Here is a 13,577-nt window from a genome sequence, read left to right on the forward strand (position 1 = left end):
AGCACAACACAGGGTTCAGCCTAAGCAGTCCAATTTCCATCACACAGAAAGCAGCTCCTGAGGCAGAAGTGGGAGGACAGCCAGGGCACCTGCACTCTCCCTTCACTGGGGTCAAGACACCAAAGGACCCCTCCATGGGCCACCAGTTTTGCAAAGTCAATATTAACTCTTCAGTGGGCTGTGTAACTACTCTTGTACTCACAAGTACTTCTATTTATTCTCCCTTCCACTCTTTTTAAACAGGGACATTATCTGAAAGCAAAAACTCAGTGGTATTTGGTATTGATCACACCAATCCAACAATGTATTTGCTACTTCAGATGTGAGGGAATTACATCTTCCCTCTTAAAATCACGTACATGGTTTCATTTTATTTGTTACATTCATTCAACAATCATCCAGTTGTATCTTTTAATTAGACCATCAACAACTCCTATTGAAATAAAAATCAGTAAGTCTGTTCTTTTAGGATCTTATCTATTCCACAACAAACAATTAGTTACTGTACAAGTTTCAGAAGAGTAGCTGGTTTTAAAGAATTCTATTCAACACCTGTAAGCTTATTAGTATTGCAGGTTAGGCTGGAAGATAGTTCATTATTATGTTCACTGTTTCATACTTCATATCTTTCAGATCCTTTATTAAAAAAAAAAAAGAAAAAAAAGAGTAATTTCAAATCTGACTTTCTCCGATTGCTCCATAATGTTTTTCTCAAAGGTGATGTTTGCCAAATGCATACCATGGATGTCCTTAAAAATGTAATTAGGGGTCAGGCTTTCAGTATTGTTTTACCTATCAACACACACTAGCTACCTGGCTTGTTTTTTGGTTAAGAATGCTTTCTGTCTCTGGAGGTATTTATCCCAAACTCATTACCATGAGATTCTGACTGGAACCTCATAAAAAACATTCAAAGACATGAAGGTGTGTATTATCTATACATTTTATAAGTCTAATTTTCAACAGAATCTTGTTTCAGTTGTGAAAAAGAAATTCTATGTGTGCAAATGGTAAGTATTAATCAGTACTTTAGTTTTTCACCAAAGCAATGGAAGCAACCGCTATAAATAATTTTACATCTGAATCCAAATGTTGCTGTCATAAGCAAAATGACAAATACATCTTATAATTTCAGCTTCTGTGTGGTTCATTCAGAGGCATATAGAATAACATTTGCAATAATCTGGAGTCGGTTCTTCTGATTTTATTTTTACCTTGTTTTCATCAAAATAAAATCATAAGCCTACCCACAGCTATTCAAAGTAACAGTCCAGATACTGCTATCATTTGCACTAGCATAAATGCAATAGCAGTGTGAAACCTATGCATGATTAGTATCAAAACTACTGTTCTCATTGCACTTTTTCAGGCCTTTGAAGGTCCTAGATTACTGTTACTTTAAGTTTTTTTTCCGTAATGAAATGCTGAAAAGTGCTGAACAATTTGAGAGAACAAAATAATCTGTACCTGCATCTTCCAGTATTTGCTTCTTATTTCTAAACAGTGCTTGGGAAGAAGGAAAGCTTTATAACAGGGTTTTGTCCCCATTCTGTACATCCTCATGGCAATATATACTGTTTGTCCTCCTTTTTTCCTAATGAACTTATGACCATGTTTTATTCTCTCTGGCACCAAAATCCAGCTCAGAAAGAGCAAAGGCAAATACCCCAGAAGATGGCAGATGTGAGCTTAGCCAACAGCCTTTAAAAAAGCCTTCTGAGTCATTCCTCTGCTTTCAGCCTGTACAAACTCTGTATTGCAAACTCTGTATGTAAGGAGATATGCATTTGCCACCACCAGCAAAATGTACTGGAAGTCTTTCTCAGTAAAGGCCAATGACCTGAAACCTGTCAGATGTTTTTTTTTTTTTAAAAAAAAGACATTTGAAAAAAATTGTTCAACATTACAAAATTGAATTGATTTATTTTATTCTTTGGACAAAAAGTACACTCTTATAAATGAAAATTTTACTAAAACACCTGTTCAAAAGGGGCAACTATTTGATTGCTTTCAGCCATAATCCCAATATACCTGTTTTAACAGAGGTAGATATTGGAGCTGCATTACTTATAATCAATGGCAAAAATTCAGAAACAAATATGCATCTTACTGTTATATACAATATATATGATGCTCATTCTGCCCTTCACATTCACAGGGACACTTACACAGGAATTGATACCAGTAAAAGTGGCAGAGCCTGGAGCTTTTTTACTTCTAATTTAGTGTATATATGCGTAAATTTCCCAGATACTATAACACGTCACCTTATTCCCTGCCTAACTTTGACCAAATGGTGCAATACAGAAAAGTTAAAACCAGACATGAAGTACAGTTAATAAATATATACTGAATATGCATGCACTAACAATTGCTGCATTGTATCAATGGTAACGAAAACTCTTACAGTGAAAATTGCACTACGCAAATCCACTTACAGCAATGGAATGCTATGGGTAGTACGTTATTAGACTTATAAGAAATAGAGTAGAAAACTATGCTCAAGCAAAATGCTTTAGCATATTAGCCACCATCACATTTCTTTGTTTGTGAGTAACTTAATTTTAAGAAAGAAAAGTCAGAATGGGGGATTCATTATTAGTACTGGTCCAATTACACATGTCCAAAGATAATCGAGAAAACTTGATACCTTAACATTTAATGAAAGACTCTATTGAGATTTTGAATCTGCAAATTATGTCAGGGTGGAATTTCTTTCTCTGTTTTTCATTACACAGCTGCTAAATTTTACCTAAAGAAAAACCCTCCATTCCATTACCAGGAATGAAAGACCATAGGAATGGTGTGAGTAAGTATATGTACTCTACAAGCCAGCAAATAAGTATTTCTTTATGACTTCTACAAGTTCAGGATTAATTGCAGCAAACTTAATATCCAGTGAATAAATTCAGAAACACTCACCATGATTCCAGTGAGTAAACAGACTCCTTTCCCACAATATGTATTAGGTACCATGTCACCATATCCAATGGATAGAAAAGTTATTGAAATCAACCACATTGCTCCAAGGAAGTTGCTAGTAACATCCTGTTGATCGTGGTACCTGAAAAGAAAAACAATTTCTTTGTCATGAAAACTTTTGTTAAACTTCTGTGCTGTCAGAAAGAATTTGCATTAACTGGTCAAGAACCATTCTTGTATTCTACAGTTATTTGCTTTTAAAAAGCCGTTATTAAGGAATTAAAAAAACCTCAAATACAATTACATCAGCAGTAAAGAAACAGAAGGTACAACAATAGCACCAGTAGTAGAGGTGGTTTATAATTGAGTATTCTGTTCTTATTATTAAAATAGCAGAAACCTCGTTTTTTAATAGAATCTCTTAATCAGGGGTACAACTTCTGCTAATCCTCTGCAGTGGCGTAAGACACCAGTCTACTGTAGTTGCTGCAGTCTGAGGCAAAAATGAAAGTCAAAATGATGTGTGGGCAAGCAGACAGCAGAGCACATCTCCATCTCCTTGGGCTAACTGGAAATCTAATCGTGAACTATCATGTAAATGCTGACTTAGACAACCTAAGATCTTCCCTCTCCTTCAACATTTTCAAGATAAATAGAAAAGTATGCCACTCTATTTATCATCAACAAAAGATCTTTGCCTTAAATATAGCAAAACCTCCCTTTTGTGTTAAGTAAGTCAGCTGTTAAGTGTAATTTCCTGATGTGTCATTTGTTGTCTTAGTTTTAAGTGTTGTCTTAGTGGAATATGTTCATTTTTTCCTTCAAAGAAAACAATTTCAGGTGAATAATCTAGTCTTCACATGACATATATACCTAATTAACTAGGAAGCCGTAAGGACACATTTTAGGGCTAAAACCTGTTGTCACCACTCACTCAGGGGGGACGGATGGGGGGACGGACGGGGGGACGGACACGTGTAATAGCTGAAAGTAGGTGGAATTTTGCTCCCCGGACAGAGTAGCTCTGCAACAGAGACTATCTGTGGCAACCACTGCAGCCTCAAGGTTGCAATAACCCCCGCAGCTGCTGTGAAGACTCAGGTTAGCTATCTATGCTGTTGGATTCTCAAGTGTATTATTTTAGCCAGTCCCTAAATCCATGTCTCACAGAGGGCCATTAGGAAATTAGTTCACAAATCCATAAGCTACCTGCTTTCCACAGCTGAAAGAATTACTTGAGTGTTCTTCCTTTCTGGACCACAGTCTCCATGGTGGAGCAGGAATGCAGTGAGCACAAAGGCAGTCTCAGGAAATTCTCTATTCTCTCATTTGCAAGATATTTGCTATATATATCTGCAAAATGCCTTCTTCAAAGTCCCACCTATGCCCTGATGGTTACAACAACCTAAAAACTCTGACTGCCAGAGACTACAGCAATCACTCCAAAGAAGTTTGTTCCACATTTCAACTGTACTCCTCTCTCTCCTGGTGTCACTGTTGTCTTTCTCACATACTTTATGCAATCTTTCGAAGATTTTTTGTTCTGCACCTAGAACAATGCAGTAACAGCCCACATTTGGAGCTCGTAAGGATGACAGTGACACAGAAAATGACAACTACAACAGCAACAAGAGTAGTAAAAAGAACGACAGCAAACTTGATTTAACTCATGACCACAGAGCTCTGCACAATGAAAAGAGATCTGACATTGATTTTTTCCAGTCTGCACTAAATGTTACGGATTACACTTAACAAACTTAGCAAATAATGTCTGTGAAATATATGGATGCAAGGAGAGAGACATATTCACCTCATCTAGGACGCAAGAAGAAAGCCTATGTAACATGCAAGTCCCTACAGACTACCATATAAGTGATATGACCCATAGGCTTTGGATGAGCTTCATGGAAGTGCACTAAAGCCACAACACATATTCTAAGGTTAGCAATTCAGTTAAATACCAACAAATGCTTACATAAACATTTACAATACATTTCTTTAATGCCTCTTTTTGGGTTTTGAACCTGGCCATTTCCACACTTCAGATAGGAAACAGTTTTCCTATGAAGACAAAAATGCAACGCAATGCTTTTTAATTTTTTTTCTACATTTTGTCCAAATAGTTACATCCTTACTAAATTTCAGCCCTACATGGTGATAATTATAGAAATCTTGGTATGACTGAAAACAGAACATTCAAATACAACTCAGTAAGTTTCTGAAATAAACACCACTTTCACATAAAGAATGCCAAACCCTCTCTTTTAAGCTTTAAACAATACAGGGAAAAGGTAATGGAGTCTTTATCCATTTATCCTCCTTTAACCATGCCAGGAAACACACAAGCCAATCTATACATAGATCATTTAACAAAGGTGACATAGGGTTAAATTTCAGAAAGCACAACATTAGTTTTTCAAGTTTCATTGGAGACATGGATCTTAATTAGTAAGGTCCCCTAGATGAAATACTCATTAAAGCCATCCACATCCATATTTAGTAACACAATTCAAGGACCTGTTCAAATGTTTTTATCTTCTTAGCTCACCACTCTTGGATTTCCTATTCTGAATATTTCATCTGGTTGTGATTTTAAGCCTATAGTTCAGCAATCAAATGGTGCACAGTTAATTTAAAAATCATCATCAATACTTATGACTTTACTGTGACTAAGAAACAACAGATACTTTGTACCCCCCCATGGGCTCAACTGCTCAAGCATGGCAAAGCATGCCAATTACAACCTAATTTCATCTTCCAACAAAACCAAAAAACTCTTTCTCTCACAACTTTACAGGAAAAGTTGAAGGAGTGAATTCTCAAGTTAATAACCTGTAAGTAAAACAGAGACAATCTAAAAGGCTGGGCAGTGGGAGGGTGTTACTGTCCTCATAATCTCATCATTTCTATGCCAGGTTTATAGGAAGGTGGATTGTTTTGTCTTTGTTTTTTGTAACTTCACTCATGATTTTTGAATCTCTGGGGTTAGTAATTCTAGTACACGCCTACGGCCTTCTGATTTTCATAAGATTACAGTTGTGCCAGTATACATTCCAAGTGCCCTGCTGTGCCATTAGGCACCACCATTGCTTGGGATTCAAGCCTGAATGAGCAAAGCCAGGGGAGTCTTTGGCTATCCTGCGTCCACAATCAGGTAGCAAATTATTACATCTATATCAAAACAGGAAAAACAATTTCTTAAAGAAGTAGAAATTGCAACATCTTATTTATACAGCCATGGGAATGGCTGAAAATGAGCATTGGAGGCATTTTGCTTTGTTTTGAGGAGGGGAAAAGTAATCTACTCATTGCCTTTTTGACTTGCTTTCGAAGTTATCACAGCCCTAAGGACTGAACTTCTCCCTTTATGCAGGGAACAGTAAAACGAACACAGCAGAAGTTAAACTTTCTCATGTTTTTCCATTAGTGCACCTCTAATGTGTTGCACTCAAGACACCAGAAGACCTAAGAAAAATCATTCCTGTCACTGTGTTTTTAACTTTGCTGTTAAGACTACCCCCAGCAGAGCCAACTGCAATGTACATTACAGTGAGGAGAAAAAGCGGTCCACACGAACAGCTGGAGCAGAGCTGTCTTGCTTACTGTCAGTCGTCATCAGTCACTACAAACATCTCATTCCAGCTGGACTATGAAAGACAGCTTGGGTGTAACACTCTCCAGAATGCAACTGCAGTTCTCCTAACTATCCATTCATTCTGTATCTCAGAGCTCTGAAATCTGACAGGAAAATACTGTACCATGAACAGCTCAGAAACCCAAAAGCTCAGGAAGTAAAGAAAAAGAAGATTTCCTTTCAGCAACAAGTTCCACACAAAGCAAAATCCAGTCATTACCAACCAAATTCCCAAACATAAGCTTTTTGTCATTAATCTTTAGTTTGGTAAACATTTTTATTTTTTATAAAGATTTTGATTTTTTATATTCTAATTACTACAAAAATATTTATTTAAATATTTAAAGCCCACTATTCTTAGTCAATAAAAACTTGCACTAGAAACACAGTGAGCCACTTGAAGTTAAGAGCCAGTATTTAATTGTGTTAAAACTGCAGCTATAAACAGGTTGATTTTCTGGATCACATCCAGCCTCACATGGCAGCAGAATAAAGGGTCATTTAGAAAAGCTATGTATTCCCCTGAGGTAGGAAAACCCTTGGCTGAAGTCACACAGGCATAAGTATTATTTATCACTTTTTCTCTCCTTCTCTAATAAGGAATGTGCTAGCAGGCAAGCAGTGCTGCTGCTGGAACACGCTACTCACCAGGCAATCCTTATCCTGTGAAACACCACCATCCAGTTCTCACCAACCAGCATATATAAGTCCTGAGACTACTCTAATTTAAACCAAAAATAGCTGAATGGTTAGATTTGTGCAAAAATAGCATGGCTCGATTCCTTCCCAAGCCAAACTGAGTGGGAGTTTTACCATTCATTTCAGGAAGACATAAATACATCCCTCAGCTGACAATACTGCAGTGGCTTGTGTTGTCAAAGCAATATTCCAGATTCTTTATCAAAGAGCAGTTATTTTCTTCTGGTTTCACTATCAGTATCATGATTTTCAGTACTGCTTTTCTTCAGAACTATGTTCATATTTGATGACATTTCATTTAACTAGTAAAACATCTGCTTTTTAGCTGCACACAGTTACCACACATTGACACCTTGACATCTAAGACACATTCATTTTAAAAAGTGATGAATAAATCAAGTATAACATTAAGCTTGACCACTGGTGCATTAATTCACATTTAGCAGCTTCATTTCAGTTTATCTTGCCTCCATGGACAGCCTCTGATAACTATGCCATCTTTGGGTTTGCTTTCTTGAACAAGTCAAGGAAAGAATTAAAAAAAACAGTTTAAAAATTACCCTTTTTGTAGGGATGAAAATGGCCTGGTTTTACCACAATCATGAAGAAATTCCTGGCCTGCACTACAATGGCAATCTAGGCTGAATTTAGTTTTGTCAAACCTTAAAAACTTTTAGACTAATAACAGCTGGAAGCAGGCTCAGCCCACTAAATCAGAAACTTTTCAAGACTCTGTTGAGACACTGATTGATCTAACCAGCTATTAGAGCTCTCCCACAGTATCAGGCCATTCTGTTACTAAGTGTTAGATGGTAGGTACTGGCAGCTTTTTATCTGTTAAAATAGTGATGATAATAGACAGGTCTTTTTATTCCTTCTCACTTCCTCCTGTTTAAAAGAAAGAAAAAAAAGAAAACCACAACAGCACTTGGAAGGAACAGCGGGGCCGACTCCTAGTCTAATGAAGTCAACAGAAGAAATTTTGCCTGCCTTGATGGGTTTAGGATCAAAAAGGCAGCTTGAAAAGTGCATGTCACTCCTTGTCTTTTTTCTAACATGTGTGTTGACATCCCTCAAATATTTATGAACAGCAGCAAAAATGTTCTTGTCATAAAAATCGCTTCATGAAAAGACCATGGCAAACATCTGGATTTCATACAGACAGGGTCACATCAGTAGCAGTTCTGAACTCAACCAAAAGTAACGGAAGCAAGTAAGCTATCTAGATTGCTTCTACAGGGGTCAAAATGTTGATGATTTTTCTATTAAGAGCATTTGTGGACTATTTATGGAAAAGTAATAAATCCAACAGAGAAATGCTAAATATCATTACATAAGTAGCATATGTTACTATGTTACCTAAGATGGGTAGAAAAAATAATCTAAAAGAAAACAAGAGGACAGAGGAGAGAGAGAAATCAACACAAAAATAGAAGGGTGAGATGACATATTTTAAGAAATTTTATCATTATTCTTGAATATTAATTGCAGTTTAAACATAAGCGTGAAGACCTAAAATTATTTAAAGCCCTAGCTGCTGTCAGGTGTCTACCTCTCAATGCCTGGGCAATGGGTAACCTGTCAGTAAAGAAATAAGGACTAATTGCCCTTTTTTCAAAGGCTACCAAACTTTTATTTGACCTCCACTGGTGAAGGTCTTGCCTTGTTTTCCTGATGCCGTAAAGAGCTGATGTTCTGCTAAATCGGTATACCTGTCTGCAGCTGTGGTAGATGGAAAGATTTTCAATCTTTCCAAGAGAATCCATTCAGTTACAAACATAATCTGAAGATATCAAAAGTTGCTGAAGCTCCTTCAAAGTATTACCTGCCTTTTTTTTTTTTTTTTTAACCTACATTCAACAATCGTGTAAGAGTGTTAAGGAGAATCTTTTGAATTGATTCTACAAGTATTGGGAAACTGGGAAACCTTTAAATTTGTGACAGACAGCAATCCACTAAGAGGAACAGCAGCAAAGACAGGAGTGCTCAGTATCAGTGTACAAAAAAGAAATGCTGGGAATAAAGTGATAACTACTGCTTCAGAAGGTCTCAGATTATATGAAAACACTAATGTGTCTTATGAAAGTTTTCAGAGAGTTTGTTCAAGGAGAATTTTTGCTTGCCTTGATTAAGAAACACACTCACCAGCCCCCCAAGCCCCACTGCTGGGGCTTATCCCCCAATATAATCATATTCTTTCTCCCACTGTGTTCTTTTCAGCAGTTTCATGGTATTTTGTTCCTGCAGTGGCATAACTGAAGTAAAATCTTATCTCTACCGAGGTCAGCAGCAAAGATCCCGTTGACTTCTGTGGGACCAGGATTTCTATTCTGTTGGTTTTTTTTTTTCCAGAGTTTCCACTGATCATCTTTTTAAAATGTTTCCATTTAGTGTTTCTATGCTTATCTATTTCAGAATTCTTACTTTGCCTTTGTCTTCATCTCCCATTTTGGATGCCAATAAAGCTTTGCTGTTATGAGTATCATAATGTATATTGAGAAACACCCTAATAAAATTGCTAAGCTAATTAAACTAAAAAAAAGTAAAAATCTATGCTTCTCCTCTTCAACATTTAGAAGCATAACAATGAAATTAAATGCTTGTTTGGGGATTTAAACTTAGCTATGACATATGTTTACATCCAACATGCTTGTTGTGACTCAGTAGAAGCATGAATAACACTAAAGATCTTGGAAAGCTGGACCCGAAGCCTTAAACCAACCATTAACTCCCAGAGACCTGAATGAGCTCTGCCTGCAGCACAGTTTTTTAAACATATATCTTGACTGCTTTGAAAAATAATCAAGTTCACTGTGTCTAAACATGGCTCATTTTAATAAAATATGCACAAGAGAACTAGAAAAGAAAGTAAGGCCAGTAGGAATACCTTTCTATCTCTCATAGAGAAAAGCTGGGACTAACAGTAGCAGCTGCCATGAAGGTTACATGACTGATTCTTCCCATTTCAAAAAATTTGTATGAATTATCCTTTGTGCAAAACTTTGCTCAATGTTAAGTATTTGGACTAATACATTTTATTATACTCAATCGTCTTTTGGATAGATCTAGCTTCCTCACACTATGGAGCAGGTTCAGGGAATCTACTTTTCCCAGCTCTACTGAAATTTGTTTACGTTCAACGTTATTCTGTCTCCAACAAAAACAGCTTTCATGTTTCACAGGGTTGCCTTCAGATATTAAAAACTCAAGTCTCTAGCCTTTCCCAACTCCTCTATACATGTCCAGACCATGCAGAAAAACTAAGCATGATTCATATCACTCAAGTGCCAAGAGGCAAACTCAGGCTTTAATGGTTGTTGTCAGCTGCTGGATCAAGAGTAGCAATCAGCACTGAAGCAGCAAGGTCTGGAACAATCTTTATTCATGAATTTTGGCATGCGTATTACAATGCACTCCATAATTCCATGATCATATGCTACTTTTCAGTCTTCACAAAAACACAGCAGTGTCTTTTTCAATGCAAAGTACAGCTCTGCTCCAGGGATGAATGACCATAGCACAAAATACTTTATTGTCATAGAACTTTCTGCCTCATTTTTTTGGAAATGAAAAATCACATTTTAATCTTTCATAGTGCTCTGACAAACTCCCTGCATGAATTTAACCAGCTTTGTTACGGCTTATCATTATTTTGATGGTCTTCACCTTCTGAGTTTTCAGCTCTATACTTCACAGTTTGATTAGCCTGGATGCTCAAAGTTCCAACTAAAAAACAATGAACTCAAAGTCCTTTATAATGACACATATGTTTAAAAATAAATCTCTTAAATTAGCCATCCAAAAGTTGCATAACACCAAAGTTCTTCACTTTGCCAAAAATAGCGGCATGTCCCGAAGCAGCAAAATAGCCCTTTAAATGCCTCAGTATCCATACGTGAAGAAACAAGGATGGAAAAATTCTAAGGGAACAAGTAGCCCATCAGGCTTCCCACAAGACACAGGAGAAAGAGCTGTTGATACTCTTTTTTGACTTTAGCAGCTTAATGACAAGAGCATTCACCATGGGGAGCAAACTTGCTTTGAGTCACTTCTCAAGCACAAAGTTGATCAACATCAATATCTTCATCTCACTGCCCTACCTGTTAGTATACAGATTGTGAAAGTATCTAAAAGTATCTTTTTGAAGCTATTTCAACTTTAAATTGAATTCAAAATGGAGAGAGCATGACTTTTCAATCTAGTGGAGAGAGGTTTAGGACAGGAGCTTGAGAAGGGAACACATCCATTCCAATCCCTGACAAACCACTCCTTTGAGTAATCAATAGCTCTGCTTTCAAAGAAAAATTCAACAAGTAATCCAGAAAGTACTGAGACCAAACCGACATTGACTAATAGAAAAAAACCTCAAAATATCCAAGAGCTGCTCTTTCTGTAGTTCTGTATATCACCTTTAACAAGTGAAGTTCAGTAAAAGAAGCCACTATAAATACACAGTTAAAAGAATATTATAATGCATGAATATAAAAGAAGTAAACTGAAGTGACATAAACAGGTTTGAGGGAAAACTTTTATTTTTCAGCACTGCACTTTGTAATCTTAATTTAGAGATACATATATGCATGTGTACTTCCTTTCTGCAGCCGTATTTTTTTTACACAGTATAATCTTTGAAATTTGTCAATACCATTAAGGTATTGCTTTAATTTTTCAGTCTGTAACAGCATTGGTTAAAGCTGTGTTATGATAAAAATATGAATCATTCAAAATCAAAAGAGTTTCTTATGAGCTCTACTGTGAATCATTCATTATATTCACTAGCAACTAATACCCTTCTAAATTTTTCCCCTACCTTACATTTTGCATTTTCTCTGGAGATACCCTGTTAAAGCCCCCTTCAGAAGGAGGAAAGGTTTGTATTTTGGTGGTGGGTTTTTTTTTTGTAAGTTGAGATCATCAGAATCAACTCATGTCTAAAGAATCTGAGGTAATTTGCTGAAAAAAACCCTGCAGAAATAGAAGTTTCAGAAATTAGAAATAGAATTAATCATTATGCACTTAAAATTAAGCCCACCTTTTTTTCTGACATACAACGGTAGAACTAGGTAAAAGTTAGCCTTTCTTTTCTCCTGTATGTGGGAGAAGGGGGCAGAACCAGAAGAAAGGGAAATTATACAACAAAGATGATGCTGAATTCTCAGAGAAGATTTTCTGACAAACTGAGCACTCTGAAGATATTTTTCTCTCATGGAACTAATTTCATTTATCATCATTCAAATTACTATTTTTCAATATCTTGGTTTTCTACAAGCTGACGTATTGCCTTCCATAAAAAGGAATGAATTACAAGCTCACAACCATAATGCCTGCTTTTTTTTTGGTCCAAACTTCATGCAAATAGCAACAATTTTACCAACATACATATGTTCTCTCATGTAATGAACATTGGAAACAGAGGACCAAAAAAAAAAAAACAACCCCAATCCAATTTCATTTTCCTTAGAAATAACAAAATAACCTACAGATTCATCAAAATACATGTTCTGGATAAGCTGGAGAATAAAACTATCTTACATAGCACAGCACCTTACAAGTAACCATTTTAAAAAATCTAGGCAGAGTTTTTTTTAAACTAACTTTGGATGAGAGTGGAAGCCTCTGGTCAGTGGAAAAAATTTCATTGACTGCCTCAGATTTGGGACTAGGCTCACACCCTGTATCATGAACGCTACTGAAGACGATGCTTAACATAAATCAAGCTAAAGTGTACTTATTCCTTGAATATATTTTAATTCCCTTTATGAAAAGGAAAGGCTGTATTGAGTTTAGCTTCTGTAAGTCACACTGCTTGAAACTAGACAGATTTTACTGAATATTTATAAAGGCAAATCCACACCCAAAGCCTGTGTACTTTTGAGAATCATCTGAAAGTTGTGCCAGATTTCACAAACAGCTCGTTAGTGATGTACTGGGGACAGTACATTTAATGTTATGAAACATAAAGAAGTATAAGAACGGAAAGCACTTGTAACATAAATATTTTCCACTTATATTTTTATGTATGAAACTTCAGCATGAGGTTGTCAATATTAAAAAAAAAAAAAAAGTGTTCTCCTTTTTTTAATTCTGTTCATCAAACTGATCAGAAGGCTAGGAAAATACTTCAGGGTGAATTTTTGTGATTAGAGACACTCACTTGCTAGGGATCGAGAAAGGTTATCTACATAGAAGACAAATTTTTGTGTCTCTCTGCTGCCATACGCCTTACAGTGGAGTGAGTACGTACATGGATCAACTATGGGACGGACTTCTGCCACAAGTCTCTCAAGGCAAATGCAAGTTGAGTCAGGCTATCAGAAATGTA

General features: G+C 36.4%; 1 protein-coding gene across 1 annotated transcript in view; it reads right to left on the reverse strand.

The window, feature by feature from the left end:
• The window catches only part of KCNN2 (potassium calcium-activated channel subfamily N member 2), a 72,407-nt gene that overhangs the window by 21,545 nt on the left and 37,285 nt on the right, over positions 1-13,577 (reverse strand). Inside the window, exon 4 of the mRNA XM_075021509.1 lies at positions 2,923-3,064. Coding sequence (XP_074877610.1) covers positions 2,923-3,064 — 142 coding nt within the window. The remainder of the gene's footprint in view (positions 1-2,922; positions 3,065-13,577) is intronic.

Source organism: Buteo buteo, chromosome Z (genome assembly GCF_964188355.1).
Source record: "Buteo buteo chromosome Z, bButBut1.hap1.1, whole genome shotgun sequence".
Taxonomy (NCBI): Eukaryota; Metazoa; Chordata; class Aves; order Accipitriformes; family Accipitridae; genus Buteo; species Buteo buteo.